At 49.7% G+C, this 15,031-nt stretch overlaps 1 protein-coding gene across 1 annotated transcript in view; it reads left to right on the top strand.

The window, feature by feature from the left end:
- ADGRB1 (adhesion G protein-coupled receptor B1) overlaps nucleotides 1-15,031 on the top strand; it is a 278,120-nt gene that overhangs the window by 107,338 nt on the left and 155,751 nt on the right. Inside the window, exons 7-11 of the mRNA XM_065398580.1 lie at nucleotides 1,129-1,293; nucleotides 5,819-5,920; nucleotides 8,505-8,611; nucleotides 9,962-10,156; nucleotides 12,418-12,486. Coding sequence (XP_065254652.1) covers nucleotides 1,129-1,293; nucleotides 5,819-5,920; nucleotides 8,505-8,611; nucleotides 9,962-10,156; nucleotides 12,418-12,486 — 638 coding nt within the window. The remainder of the gene's footprint in view (nucleotides 1-1,128; nucleotides 1,294-5,818; nucleotides 5,921-8,504; nucleotides 8,612-9,961; nucleotides 10,157-12,417; nucleotides 12,487-15,031) is intronic.

Below are 15,031 nucleotides of genomic sequence, written 5' to 3'. Positions count from 1 at the left end.
TGGGTCAGCCAGGCCTGCCCGCAGTATTTAAGACGTGGGCGCACCTTGGCTTTATATAGTGGCATTATGATATTTTCTGTCTTATTATCTATCCCTTTCCTAACGGTTCCTAACATGCTGTTAGCTTTTTTGACTGCCGCTGCACATTGAACAGATGAAAAATGGGCTAGGGGGTCAGCAGCCCAGGTTCAGAAGTGAATGAATGCTGCTCTTTGGTAGTTGATTTGAACTGAGCTGATGGCCTGAGCCTGGTTCCTACCAGACAAGTGTCTGTAGGGAGACACCTGAATGTCACCCTTAGTAGCAGTTTTAGGAGAGAATCCAAGGAGTGATTGGGCCATGAAGACTGAACTGTCCTAGGGTCCTTCCAGGCTGGGGTTGAGGTGGGGAGGGGAGACATAAGGAGAAGCTTGCACTGGAGCAGAACATGTTGTACTGTTTACTCTGGCCATAAGCCTACGATTTCAGGGTATGTCTAGATGGAGAGTTCGTGCCCAGCAAGCCGGGGTGCAAATGTACAGTGCACGAATGTGGCGCATATTAACTGGCAGTGTGGCCCCTGATACCATGCACGAAAAATTCCTCAGGATGCTTTGACGTACTCCTGCTTCAAACAGCAATAGGCCAAAGTGCACCAGTGAACTTGAAGTGCGCTGTAGCCGGGTCCGCACAGCCAGCGAGTGCGCAGCGCACTAGTACACGGTCGATTTACATTCCGGCTTGTTCCATTCTAACGTTCCGTTTCGAAAAGCCCCCAGTCTGCAGGGTTCAAACGTCTTCCGCCACAACTAAAATCGTTTAAAAGCAATCCACAGTTTCCAGGCGTGATTATGATCCCCCGCACACCTTACACGGTTGACTACAAGGAAGCTGCTCCTGAATTCCCCCATGCACGTGAGATCAGAGTTAGGCCATCAATGTGCAAAAGCAATCGAGATATGGACTGTTAGATCACTCCCACGCACCCTCTCCTCCTCCTTTTAACTAGTGTTAGAGCCTTTTCCAGGCAGGGAGCCGTCACCTAACATCCAGCTGTGTTGCTGCAAACCGTACGTCCAATGTTTACCTTGAGGACGAGCTGCCTCGTGTTGCTCAGGAACTTTTCTTTCCCCGTTTGCTCTCTTGCAGTGGACGGAAAGTGGCAGGCGTGGGGGCCGTGGGGGAGCTGTACGACCTCATGCGGGGGCGGGACGCAGAGACGCGACCGTGTGTGCTACGGCCCCTTCTTCGGGGGAGACTCTTGTCAGGGGCCCAAGGAGGAGTATAAACAGTGTAATGACAAGAAGTGTCCTGGTACGTATCTCACGCTCTTCCTGCTTTCTGTTCAGACCGGTAACAGAGACTGTGGGGAAGGGCTGCTGCTTGTATGAGTCAGAGTTTAATACCAGGAGAGACCTCTGGTCCAGCCTTCTGCATAACACAGGCCTGCTGGTGGGGCTTGGTCCAACACCTATCCAAGCCAATCGTGGGGGTCTCCCTGATTTCAACGGGTACGATTGGGCCTTCCGTGGGTGGATGGATATGCTCAGTGCTTCTTGACTGGTATGTGGTTGGAGACAGGCAGCTGATGATTTATAAAGAGGCAAAGAACTGGTGTGTGAGTACCCAGCAAAAGCAGTACTGGAGCATCCCCGATGCTCTGACATGTTCACACTACCCCCACTGGGCCACTAGGCACTGGAGTACCCACAGGCCATTGCAGGGCAGTGTTAGACAGCACAGTGCTGGCCGAGCCTCTCTGAGTCCTGCCTAACCTATAGCTCCCGCTGGCGCTATTGCCTGGGGAGAAGAACCTGCTGCAAATGATGGGGCTGAAAAACCTTAGTGAGGTCAGGGCTGTAGAGTTTTGCAGGGCAGACACATGAAACACAAGCTAATGTGAAACACAAGCAGAAGCAAATAGTTAAAGGGCTCAAAAGCAAGGTTTATTTTCCTTTGCAAGCCACTTTTAGAGCCCCTTCTGGGGAAATCTCTTGTTGAAATTCCCTGGCCTGTGTTATACAGGAGGTCAGACTAGAGAGTCGCGTTGGTTCCTTTTGATACGATCACTCACTCATGCCCGTCACCCCGGTCGGGGTCTGGGCCGCCAACCACAGATCTCCAGAGTCCTTTATCCTGGGCCATTTGCTCTAGCTGGTTCCAGGTATAGCCCATTTTTATGCTATCAGCCTGAAGGTCGCATCGCCAGGTGTTTCTTGGACGGCCTCTTTTCCGCTAATGCCTAGTAGGGTCAAGTTGTTGCTCCTCATCTCTGTTGCGACCTGCGCCGTCTTTCTTGACTCGTACATGGTCCTCACGTTCCATGTACTGATGGTAATCCTCCTGGTTGCAAGAAGGGTAATTGGCTTAGTGGCTTCCTCACGACTTTCACCGCCCAGCGTCATGCGTCTTCGAGTCGAAGACCCTTCTTTTTCCAGGCTAAAAGTCTCTGTTATCTCTATTGTTGGCGTTTCTATAGCAGGTTGATTTTTTTACGGGGTGGAGTTGCTAGCCCCACGCCCAACCCTCCTCCTTTATCCTGACTTGGGACAGGCAGATGGCCCCAAAGGACCTCTCTGGTGGAGTTTTTGATACGATACAGAGTTTTTAATAGTGAAGGTATTTGATGATCTGAACAGATTACCAAGGGGTGTGGTGATTTCTCCCTCACTGGAGTCTTTAACTCAAGACTGGGTGTCTCTTGAAAAGACGCACGCTAGCCGAACCAAAAGCTATTGGGCTGGATGCAGGGATCACTGGGGAGGTGCGATGGCCTATGTTATACAGGAGGTCAGACCAGATGACCACAAAGGTCTCTGTGAATCGAAGGGGAAAAGACCCAAACGGTAGCATGAAGGTGTCACCTAACTTCAGCTATTGGTCCCGCCCCCCCGGATTCTCTTATAATTCAGCCAACAGCATTCCCTGACCATAGGAAACATTTGGGCCAGATCCTCAGCTTCACGGACTTTACCTTTGATTTATGCTGGGTGAGGATCTGGAGTAAACCAAGACATTTTGTTAATTTTGGTAGGGGCTTGGAGCTGTGCTATCATATACAAAAGGAGGCACATCTCAGCAGTGCGGGTGTTTCACATCAAAGGAGCTTGTTGTAATTATTTTTTGGAGGGAGGGGGTGGTGCAGGCAGGAGGGAGGGCAAGGGGGACTCTACAAGTCAATGGATACAAATAAAACTCCTTGATTTGTTCTCAAGGAAATCTCAAACACCAACATGATTTGGTTTTAACAGAAAGATTGAGCTTAATTGGATTCGATATTAAAATCTCCCAGTGCAGCTCACTTCCTAGAGTAAAAAGGATTTTGTTACAAAGCGATATTAAAAATGACAGCGATCAGCTGATTCCCTCCTGGCCTGGGAATCACTCCTGCGTTTGTAGGCAAGACAATGCCAGGCAGTACCAGGCCTTTCTAAGGAGCATCCCTGTTGCACGGCATCACATAGCACTTCCTGGAAAGGGCAGTCACCAGCGGGAGTGAAAAGAAAGGGTTGGAGGGTTGGCATTAGGGAGAGAGAGTGAGGGGGTTGGAGTGGGGGAGCCATTCTCCTTAACCCTTCCCTGTCCCCTTCCCCCTTGCTCCTGCAGCTCTGTCACTTTGCAACAAAGAATGCTAGCAGCTCTCCATAATTCTCCTTTGAAACACCGAGGGAAGCAGAGCGGCGCGGTGGGTTTGTGGCTAAGGCACTAGGCTGGGACTCAGGAGATCTGGGTTCAAATTCACAGCTCTGCCACAGCGTAATGTGGGCAAGTCACCTAATCTCTCTGTGCTTCAGGCACTCTTCAGTAAAACAGGGCCAGTAATACACCCTTCCCCCCACCCACCCCGCTATCTGTCTTGTGTATGTAGATTATAAATTCTGTGGGGCAGAGACTATTTCCATTAGATTCTGTTTCTTGTTGTGCCTAGCACAATGCAGGCCTGATCTCAGTGGGGGCCTTCAGGTGCCACTGGAATACCTGTGACAGGAACAGTAGACAATTAAAAGGAATGGGATGAGAGCTCTTTATGAACGAATATCATGGCTAGTGGTTGGTCGTGGTCTTCCAGGAAGCATGGGGAGGGGGGAGCTGTGTTTCAAATACAGATGGATTTGGATGTAGATTCCATTCTGAACTGGGTACATGTGGATCACTCTTCCTGTCTGGGGCCTTTATAGACATAGGTGTTACCCACAAGATCTGGATCCAAGCTGCCCCACGCTCAGAGATTTGTCAGATACAGAATTCTGGCTCCAGCCCCGTATTTAAATTCACAGCCCTGCCTCCCACCCAGAGGCATCTTGCAGTCAGTTCCAAAGCAGCACATGGGGAGATGGACACACACAACCCAGACGTGGAGCCCCGAGATATTCCATTCCATACCCCAATCATGCCCCATGTAGGACTTGTGAGCGCTCCCTGTGCTGAAGATGCACTTGGGGGCTGCAGGCCGGGCATGCGCCACTAACTCCCCAGAGCTCACAGTAAAACGCAGGACCTAGGAAATTTATTTATTTCAGTCATCTGCAGCTACTGCCACCCTCCCCCGCAGCTTGGCTGATTGTGTCCTTGGCACACCTCTACTGGTGCCACTGAACGCTGGCACCAGCAGTGCTTCCCGGCATGGGAGGAGAGCGCGGTGAACAGCTGCCGAGCCCGGTCAATGACTGGCATTGGCTTGGCAACTGCCAGGCCTGGCTGGGAACAGCCGTGCAAGCAGCCTCCTTGTTTATGGGTAGTTTTACATGCACAATAAATAGAAAATGTAATTGCAAACCATTAAATAAAAGGTTTTCCCTCCCCACCCCAAGGAGTGATAAATAGTTTTAATACCAGATTCACAGCTTCCACAGCTTTATGTACCATAAGGAATCTTTTCCCACATAAACATCACTCACGTAGTAGACGTGCTTCCAACTTGCTGAAAGCGCGTTGGTCATTTTGACTCCTTCTGTGGGCTGACCCAGCTTCGCCCCACTTTGCAGCCGCCCCTTTCCTCCCAAGCCTGCGTCCGTTAGACCCAGCTGAGGCCAGATATTGGCGTCACCGCTGCACGGGGTGCTTTCCGCTGGTGCCGGGAGCAGCCGCATCATTTAAACATGGCAGAAGCCTGCTGGGCTCTGCGGCTGTCGTTTCATATGAGCAGCTGATGGAAACCTAGCTTCTCGGCATTATGGGGTGGTACTTACACTCTCTGCTTGTCCACATTTGCCTGGCAAAGTAAGCATCTGATACCCAGTGCCCCAAGGAGAATAGCTGCCTATGCAGGGCTTGGGGCGGGGGAGGGGCTCTCTAGGTGGTCCGGGTTCAAATTGGTTTCTGTCTAGCTGTGTCTCCTCTCCCTTTCTTTCCTCCCCTTTCCCCTTCCAATCTTTCCTGTTCTTCTCCTCTAGGATGTTCCAGTTCTACATAGCCGTGTTTTAAACATACAAAGCCTAGGACGGATCTAATGCCTCCTAGGCATGGGTCCTTTGCCACCGAAACCCCAGCTCCCTACAATGTGAGCTAAGCACACGCAGCTGCCACAGAGAAGGGGATGCACGTAACACACTTTGCATTCACCTTAGGTGGGCACGAGTTAATTAACCCGCACAGGGGATCAAGGCTCAGTTTTCGGATAGGCAACGTGAGCTACAGAGAGGTCAGGTGGCTTTGCCCAGGGCCAAGTGATGAGGATTTAATCTCAGGAGCTGCTGGCTCTCTACACGGCGCGCTTTCCTCCACACTGCCAGGTCCTTTCTCTGCGTTTCCCTTTTCTCTTCCCCCTCTCTGCGACTTCCCCCCTTCCTTTCTTCCCATCCGGCCCATGCTGAGCAGCCAGTGCCTTTGTCCTTTACAGAGCCCCATGAAATATGCGATGAAGAGCACTTTGCTTCCGTGGTGTGGAAGGAAACGCCTGCCGGAGACGCTGCGGCTGTCCGGTGTCCTCGCAATGCCACTGGTAAGGAGAACGACACGCTCTGCCTGTGGAGTCAACTTAAACTCACGGAGTTCTCGGTCCTCTCTGACCTAGAGAGGACCAGGATGTGTTATACGAGGAGGGGACTTAGTACAGTCTGTGACCGCTGGGGAGCTTTCTCCAGAAGCACACGGTGGCTGCATCTGTTTTCTCTTGGCACCGCTGTCCTCCGGAGGCGGTGTAGCCTTGTGCTGCTGGGCAACGTGCAGCTCCTAGTCAAAGCGGTGAGAGGGCTCAGAGGCAGCTCTTAGGTGGCACTGACTGAACTGACCTTCTCAAGGGCTTTCTTGGTGCTTGATGGGAGCTGAGATGGAGGGATGGGGGTGGGGGAGGCACAGGATTCATCTGTGGTACATGTAAAGGGTTTTTTTTTAGCGAGGTTGCTGGACAGAGACAGCCCCTGTAGTTCTCTTTGGATCGCTCAACCTGTGCTATCTAGGATCATCCACTGGCACAGTGTCTGCCTAGGTCCCAGCCTGGAGTAAGCAGTCATGGGAGGGTCTGCAGATTGCACCGCAATCAGGTTAAAGGAAATGCATCCAATGGAAGATTACTAAACTGATTAGCAATAAAAGACTGATTGTGAATTTAGCCACACCTGCTCCTGGGGGACTCTCAAAGAGGGAGAGTCCACTGTGTCCACTGTGCCTGCAGGAAGGGTCAGACAAGATGACCTCCTTCATCTTCTCCAGCGTTGATTCACCTCTTTCTCCAGGGCAGGAGGGATGGTATGAGCAAAGCAAAGGCTGCCAAAGTGGCAGATAACTCTAAATTAGGAGTGACCAGAGTAACGAAGGACAATGGACAGGACTCACAGAGGAGGCGAATGGCCGTGCTCGGGGTTTCAGAGTACCTCAGCTCAAAGGCGGTGCTGTTGGTTATTTAGCCTCTTTTGAGATCTCCGGAGAAGCCTAGCGGCCATTGCTGCTTTAGTCCCTCAGCTCAGAGATACAGAATCAGGCAATTTTGCGAGGTTCTCTGGGACTCAGTGGGTTTGCCTCCCATGTTCCAGTTAGCCTGGTCTAAATTGCCAGCCAAGTGCTTCCACTGTGGTTTTCTTCGGCTCTCACGCCCCTTGACACCGAGGGGATGCAGAGAAAGGAGATTAAAAAAGCCCACCCAAAGCGCTAGTGTCTGTGGTGTGTGCTCAGCACTTGTCTGTGTGCACTTGGTGTGCATCTCTAGCTAAGTCAGCTTGCTGTGGGTACCCTCCACGAGAATGCTCAGGGTTTCCATAGGAACATAAGAATGGCCAAACTGGGTCAGACCAATGGTCCATCTAGCCAGTATCCTGTTTTCTGACAGTGGCCTGTGCCAGGTGCTTCAGAGGGAATGAACAGAATAGGGCAATTTACCGAGTGATCCATCCCTCATTGTCCAATCCCAGCTTCTGGCAGTCAGAGGCTTAGGGACACCCAGAGCATGGGGTTGCGTCTCTGACCATCTTGGCTAATAGCCACGGATGGACCTATCCTCCATGAAATTATCTAATTCTTTTTTGAACCCACTTATGCTTTTGGCCTTCACAACATCCCCTGGCAACGAGTTCCACAGCTTGACTGTGCATTGTGTGAAGAAATATTTCCTTATGTTTGTTTAAAACCTTCTGCTTATTCATTTCATCGGGTGCCTGCTGGTTCTTGTGTTCCGTGAAGGGGTAAAGATCACTTCTCTATTCACTGTCTCCACACCATTCATGATTCTATCAAATCCCCCCTTAGTCGTCTCTTTTCTGAAATGAACAGTCCCAGTCTTTTTAATCTCTCCACATGTGGAAACTGTTCCATATCCCATATCATTCTTGTTGCCCTTCTCTGTACCTTTTCTAATTCTAATACATCTTTTTTTGAGACGGGACAACCGGAACTGCACTCTGTATTCAATGTGTGGGCGTACTATGGATTTACATTGTGGTATTTTGATATTTTCTGTCTTATTATCTATCCCTTTCCTAATGGTTCCTAACATTCTCTTAGCTTTTTTGACTGCCACTGCACATTGAGCAGATGTTTTCAGAGAACTATCAATGATGACCCCAAGATCTCTTTCTTGAGTGGTATCCGCTAATTTAGACCCCATCATTTTATATGTATAGTTGGGATGATGTCTTCCAACGTGCATTACTTTTCATTTATCAACACTGAATTTCATCTGCCATTTTGTTGCCCAGTCACGCAGTTTTGTGAGATCACTTTGTAACTCTTCACAGACAGCTTTATTCTTGAGTAATTTAGTATCGCCTTCAAACTTTGTCACCCCACTGTTTCCCACCCCTTTTCCAGCTCATTTATGAATATGTTGAACAACACAGTGCAGATCCTTGAGGGACCTCACTTTTTACCCCTCTCCACTGTGAAAGCTGACCATTTATTCCTACCCTTTCTATCTTTCAACCAGTTAGTGAGAGGACCTTCCTTCCAATCCCATGACTGCTTACTTTTCTTAAGAGCCTTTGGTGTGGACCTTGTCAAAGGCTTTCTGAAAGTCCAAGTACAATATATCCACTGGATCACCTTTGCCCACATCCATCTGTCCTCTCTTCCATGCCCCTTTCTTTCTCCTTTAGGGTTGATCCTGCGAAGATGCACTTTAGATGAAGAGGGGATAGCGTACTGGGAGACTCCAACCTACATCAAGTGTGTTTCCATTGACTACAGGAATATACAGATGATGGTAAGGAAGATTCACTTCTCATCTGAATGGATCCATTTCCCCCCATTGTCACGTTTTACTTAGATGGGAGATTCCCCAGAGAAACCCAAAGGACTTCCACTGATCCAGTAGTGACCCACTCTTCCCTCTGAGTCAGTAGTGAGCCAGTGACCCATTACTGGGTTAGAGGGTGCGGTGGTGCTGAAGGCTCTGTCGTTTGGACTAATCCTACACCAGAGGCCTGGCCACTTGTGATTATTTAATGGCTCCTAGCACTTTTTGCAAGAGTAGAGGGTGTTAACCTCGGTATCCTGGCCAAACTCCAGTCTCCTTACATTCACCCTGCAGTGTTAAAAGATAGGATGTCATCTCGTTCTGCCCTAAGCCCATGTGCAGTGTCGTTGCTGCATTTCAGCGGCCATGAAAGGAGAGTTTGTAAAGCACTTTGGGATCCTTTGGGAGGGAAGGTGTTATAAACGGAAGGCATTACTGTCCCCTCAATCCGTTATCCTGATAAGATCTGTGCACAGAGAAAAACACAGAGCTCCCAGCTATAAAATGGGGCTGATAATTCTTCCTTGTCCCACCTTTGTCTGTCTTGTCTAGTTAGATTGTAACCCCCTGGCGACAGGATAGTCTCCCGCTGGGGACTTTAGTGTCTAGCATGATGGGGCTCCATTCTCGGTTGGGTCCTTTAGCTGTTATCATCATAATAAAAACTGTAAATACTTGGCCTGCCTCTGCCACTCTCCGGTGGCTTGTCTGGAAAGTCAGTGCCTGCAGCAGAACCACCCTCGTTCCCGTCTGTGGGCTGAGATGGCTGTAACTCAGTTATAAGACAGCTACAGGACTGAGTGGTGAGCAAAATCTTCCATCCACTCCCAGTGCCAGCAGCAAGATTATGAGGCAGAATAGCCTCTTCTGAATCTTCAGGGACACTTCCCTTTCTGGTTACAAAGAAAGTGGGAATTCAGTTGTCCTCCGATAGCCACCTAAGACCTTTCAGAGATATCACAGACTCTCCCAGATTGCATGGAGCTGAAGGCCAGAAGGGACCATTAGACCATCAAGCCCGATCTCCTGTATATCACAGGCCATTACATTTCACTCCGCTACCTTATACTGAGCCAAAGAACATGGTTTAGACTAAAGCATTTCAGTCCTCAGGCGACCGAACTGTCATGTAGAGGTAGAGAACAGGAGAGACCCGTGTATCAACGCCCGAGGCTCCTGCAATGGCAGGGAATTGATTAGGTGACATATGCCCAGAAGGGACCATGGTGATCATCTGGTCTGTGCTCCTGAGGCCTGAGAACGTCACTGATCCCCAATAACATTTGTTTGACTCATGGTGCTCTTCTCTCGTCTCAGACAAGGGAGCATCTCTCCAAAGCCCAGCGGGGGCTGATGGGAGAAGGGGTATCTGAAGTGCTCCAAAACCTCGTGGAGATCTCCCAGGATGGGACCAGCTACAGCGGGGACTTGCTGTCCACCATCGACGTACTCAGGAATATGACCGAGATCTTCCGTAGGGCGTATTACAGCCCCGCTGCTGGGGATGTACAGGTGAGCTGAGGAAGAGAGATGCACGTCATGATGGGATGGGTGCCACTGGGCAAGTCTAAGGCACGGGCACATACACACAGGGTTTGGGCGACCACTACGTGCACTGGAATCTATTTATACTTGATGAAAGCCGAGAAAAACCAGAAATGTCTCTGCTTACCTCCGTGATGTGCCTCATTTCCCAATGTGCACTTCCCAGGCTAATGAGCTCCCCGCCACCCAATCCCCACTGGTTCATGAACTAATAACTTGAAGAGCAAAGTCATTTTGAGCTGATTCAACCCAGCTGCACTTTCTGTGGAGTCTAATTGATTTTGGTGCCTTATTTGGAAGGAATTGCAGTCTAATGGCCGAGAGGGGAGTTGATCCTTGGGTATTAGGTGTCTATATATTGATGTGGGAGAAGGCTGAGGGTTTCTTGCCCTGGGCTTTACTTTCAGCAGTTACATGCAGACTGGCTACAGATCTGTCCTCAGGAGAGGTCATCAGCCCACAACTTGAAACATTAAACTTGTCCTCTAGGATCTGCTTCCCCATGGTGTCTGCAACGGTGGGGAAAGTGGAGAGGAAAATCAATGGCTTTGAACTCTGTATCTCCTGCCTTCACATCTCTATCTCTCACACACACAGCAGAACTTTTGCCTGGATAGCCCCTCTTCCTCTGACAGTTCATTCTGTTATTCCCCTTTCCCAGTTATAATGGAGATGGAGCCACCAGAAGCTTTCCCACCACTGGCAGTGGTTTTGTCTTCTTCCATAAAGCCCGGCGACTGGGCTGGATGAAGCAGTGGCTGATCTAGTCTGGCAGCCCCTGTGTTCGCTGGCTTCAGAGCATGAATGCACTCCCAGTGCCAGCAATGACTTTTCGGTGGAAGGGGGATGGATCTGCTGGAGATGGGGTCTGCTTGGTACCTTGGCTTCTATATTTCCCATGTGTTACTCACTGGGTGAAATATCTCACCCTGAGGGGCTCTCTTAGCGGTGAAGGTTTGGTCAAGTGAAGCTAGGACCCAGCAGAGTGTGCAGAGAAAGTCCATTAACTCACAACGGCTGTGCAAAGCCTCACATGCTGAGACCTTTGCAAAGGTGGGGAGGGACAGGAGTGGCTGAGCTGGAGAAACCTAACCTCTCTGTTTGTTTGAGATAGGGCCAAATGAAGGTTAGGGATAGAGCGCTGCACTTGGGTTGGAGAAACCTGGGTGCCGTTCCTCGCTCGGCTTTCCTGTGTGATCTTCGGAAAGTCACTTAATCTGCCCTGTGCCTCCATCCACCCTTCTGTATAATGGGGATAATCTGGCTCTATACCCCACGGGTGGTGTGAGGAGAGAATCCATGAATGATGGAGAAGTGGTCAGATACTCTGGTGATGGGGGCCACCGAAATATCTGGCTGGCTGGCTGGCTAGATAGATAGATAGGGTTTCCATTATGATAATCTAGTCTGACCTCCTTTATGACACAGGCTAGAAAACCTCAACCAATACTTTCAGCATCAAGCCCATAACTTCAGTATGAGCTAGAACAGATCCTTTAAAACAACATCCAGTCTTGATTTAAAGACCACAAGTGATGGAGAATCCATCATGTCCCTCGGTAAGTTTTCCCAGATGGATAGAACACCCACGAATTCTGAACCTGGCCATGAATTCTGAAACCGGGCCCAAACCGCAAGCATTTGCTGTCTCTGTAATAGGCCGAGCCAAAACCCCGGTTCCCCACTACTCCTGGATGTTGAGATCTCCAAAATCTGGGCCTGCGGTCTGCAGCCTGAGCCCATCCCCCTGTGAAAGTGAGGGCCTCAGAGAGCCCGCGGGAGCCAGATGTACTGTGGGCAACTCTGCTGCTCTCCATACCCCTCATAGTCAAAACCCCTCTTGGCATTTTATCATTGCCTCATGTCTGCCTACGCCCTTCCCTTGCGCTCTCCACGGCATGCAGAATCCTTTGCTTTCTGCTGTGGCCTGGTGGGTAATGAGTCGTGTAGTGCTCACTGGCTGCCCCATTGCACTCGGGTGGTGAGCAAGGTTCTGACTCGTCTCCCCAGAAGAGGCAGTAGGAGTTTTGCTACTTTCCCTATTTCATTGGGAGCAGGGCTTTGGTTTGTCCAGTGCTTTGGGAAGAACTGTGCTCTGTGAGTGAGAGCAGATCATCTTCTTGCTAATACTATTGTTCTCTGCCCTCTAACATGTTGTGGGGCACGTCCTGCCACTCCGTCATATTCTGATCATGACTTTCTTTTCCTTTTTTATCTCGCCTCTCTAGAACTTTGTCCAGATCATCAGCAACTTGCTGTCAGAGGAAAACCGGGACAAGTGGGAGGAAGCTCAGATGGTATGGACCTGCTACGTAAACATACAACCCAAATAATGCTGGCGCTCAGCCTGTGGCATTGGGGGGAGGGGTTATGGGCATTTCCCCTTGTGTTGGGTGATCTCACCGCTCTGTGTGCCTGACAGGTGTTGTACTCAATGGGCATCCGTTTCACCCAGAAGAGCTAGAACTCATCCGGCCACTGCTAGGCATGACCAACACAATGCCTTGCGGTGAAAGAGATGTGTAGGCTGAATTACCCTGCTTGGAGAAATCAGCGGTGACCAGGAAAATGGATCCTGCTAGACTTCAGAGCCAAGTGCAGTCCTGGCCCTTTAAGATTGCTCCCAAGTCTGAGTCCTGTATGAAAAGACTCAGGCAGGACAGGTAGGATTTTAAAGGGCCAGGATTGTGCTCTGCCATCGAGCTGAGCAAGGGTTCATTTATTTGTTAGCTACCCTTTCCTCACAAGGTCACCGGGTGTCTCCCCAGGGATGCTGGCAGTTAGGGAACACGATGGGTAATTCAGCAGATAAAGCACACCCTGTCTGGGCATAGGCACTGCTATTTGTCCCGTCTATGTCTTACCAAATCCTTACCCTGCCTCAGTTGCATTTTCTGCCTGTGCATGTAGGTGACTTACCCACTGTCCCTAACCTGGACTGAAAAATGCCATTCTTCCTCGCAGCGCTCACTGCTCAACAGCGCTGATCTCTCTGCAGCCCCGGGGAGCCGCATCAGAGTGAAATGATACTGCCTTGAAGGCAAAGCCTGTTCACAGGTGACGCTGACTGATGGCTCCCTGTCGGTACTAGTTCCTCCCTTGTCTCTTCCACTTTACTGCGTCTCAGAACACAATGCCTCGTGTGCCTGCGTCTCGGAAGCCAACGTCACCACAGGCAGGTCTGGTTTCTGACAGGCGTCCATCAGGTGGAGTGTATTCCACTGAGGAGATCATGAGCCCTGGGTCACAATATGGCATCTCTTTTAGCTGCCGTGTTGGCCGGTGAACCCCCTCAGAAGGGGCAGCAAACAGCAAAGGAGCGAGAGACGATTGCCTGGCACAAACATGAAACCTTAAAGGTCAATTTTCTTCAGAATGGCCACTGTACTTCTCTGGCAGCTAAGGAGCTGCTGGTTTAATCCGAGACCCCCTATGTCAAGGGGGTGAGTGAAAGACTGTTGCATAAGGGGAAATGAAATGCAAATAAATAGCTCCAGGGAAGGTTTGTGCTGTTGGCGCATAGCAGGCACTGAACGTTGATTGAGCTTGGAAGGGATTGGCTCCTCTGCAAGAGGTCAAAGGTGGGCTAGGTCAGTAATGGTGGGAAGATGTTACCACCTGACGTCTGTTCGGAGGCTTCTCTGAAATGAGTCAGATAGGGGGAGGGGTGCATTACCTAGGTAAAAGGGGTCAGACCAAGTATTGAACAGACCTGGAGACTGAGCTCACCTTTTGCCCCTATAGCTGGTGTTTCCCCAGCATAGTTGGAAATTGATGACCCTGGCTGGTTCCAGAGGAGGTGAAGAACCGAATGCTCAATTTAGCAAATACGTGTCTACATCCACCTTTCAGAATAGTCACTGTGGAGTGGACTCTGCTGAGTCGTCATGACAACACAGGAACCCTGTTGATCATCATAAAAATAGTTGCAGTTTTCTCACGGCTGCAGTTAGTTCCCAGTGGTTTTCCCTTATCAGCTTCCCTGTGTTGTAAACCTGGCTTGCTGGCCTCTGACACCCCCCTGATGTTCATTCCTGCGGCATGACCAGTCTGCACTCTCATGACAGCGGATGTTATTTTCTGCGCTGCTTTGATATTAATCAGAGGATCTTTCATCTTTTGACCACCGCCACTATTATAGACAGCACGAGGACCATGCCTAAGGGATATGGATGCCCAGTTCCCATATGTTTGAATGAGAAATAGGATCTTGGCCTAAAACTTCAGTTCTAAATTCAGAGTCTGCTCTCCCATGAGCACCAAGAGGAGAATCACTGGTAATAGCGTCTCTAAAATCCTCCAACCGCTAGAGGGCAACATACATTGGATCTGGTCTCAGTCCACCTAGCAGAGGGGATAGGTGCAGGCACACACTATCTACCATGCCATTTTAATACAGGACTTTAGCAACCATCTCTCCATTAAAAAAAAAACAAAAAAAACCCAACCAACCTACCAAACAAACCCAACAACTCTTATATGGTAGCACACATTTAGTGTCTTATTCCTTCCCCTGTTCTCGCTGCATATTCAGTGACAGCTCAGATGGAGAGTTTTCCCTGGCTGTTTAACAGTATTCTCTTCCTATGCAGATCTATGGGTTGGCTGGGGATATTCCCCTGTACAGGTAGCTGCTTGTACAACTGCTTGATCACTAAACTGTGCAATCAACCTATGGTAGATCTAAGATGCAATTACTTTGATATCGAAGTACCAGGCAAAATTGTGACAGGGTATATAAAGAAAACAAAACACAATGGTCCTTATTTCTCTCCATTCTCCTGTGCATAGGCAGGTGTGAATTTTAAGTCTAGGAGTGTTTGGGGAGTTAGGTTTAGTCGT

The sequence above is a fragment of the Emys orbicularis genome, chromosome 2 (genome assembly GCF_028017835.1).
Source record: "Emys orbicularis isolate rEmyOrb1 chromosome 2, rEmyOrb1.hap1, whole genome shotgun sequence".
Taxonomy (NCBI): Eukaryota; Metazoa; Chordata; order Testudines; family Emydidae; genus Emys; species Emys orbicularis.
The sequence above is the reverse complement of the archived record's forward strand: the minus strand, read 5'-3'. Positions and strand labels throughout refer to the sequence as shown.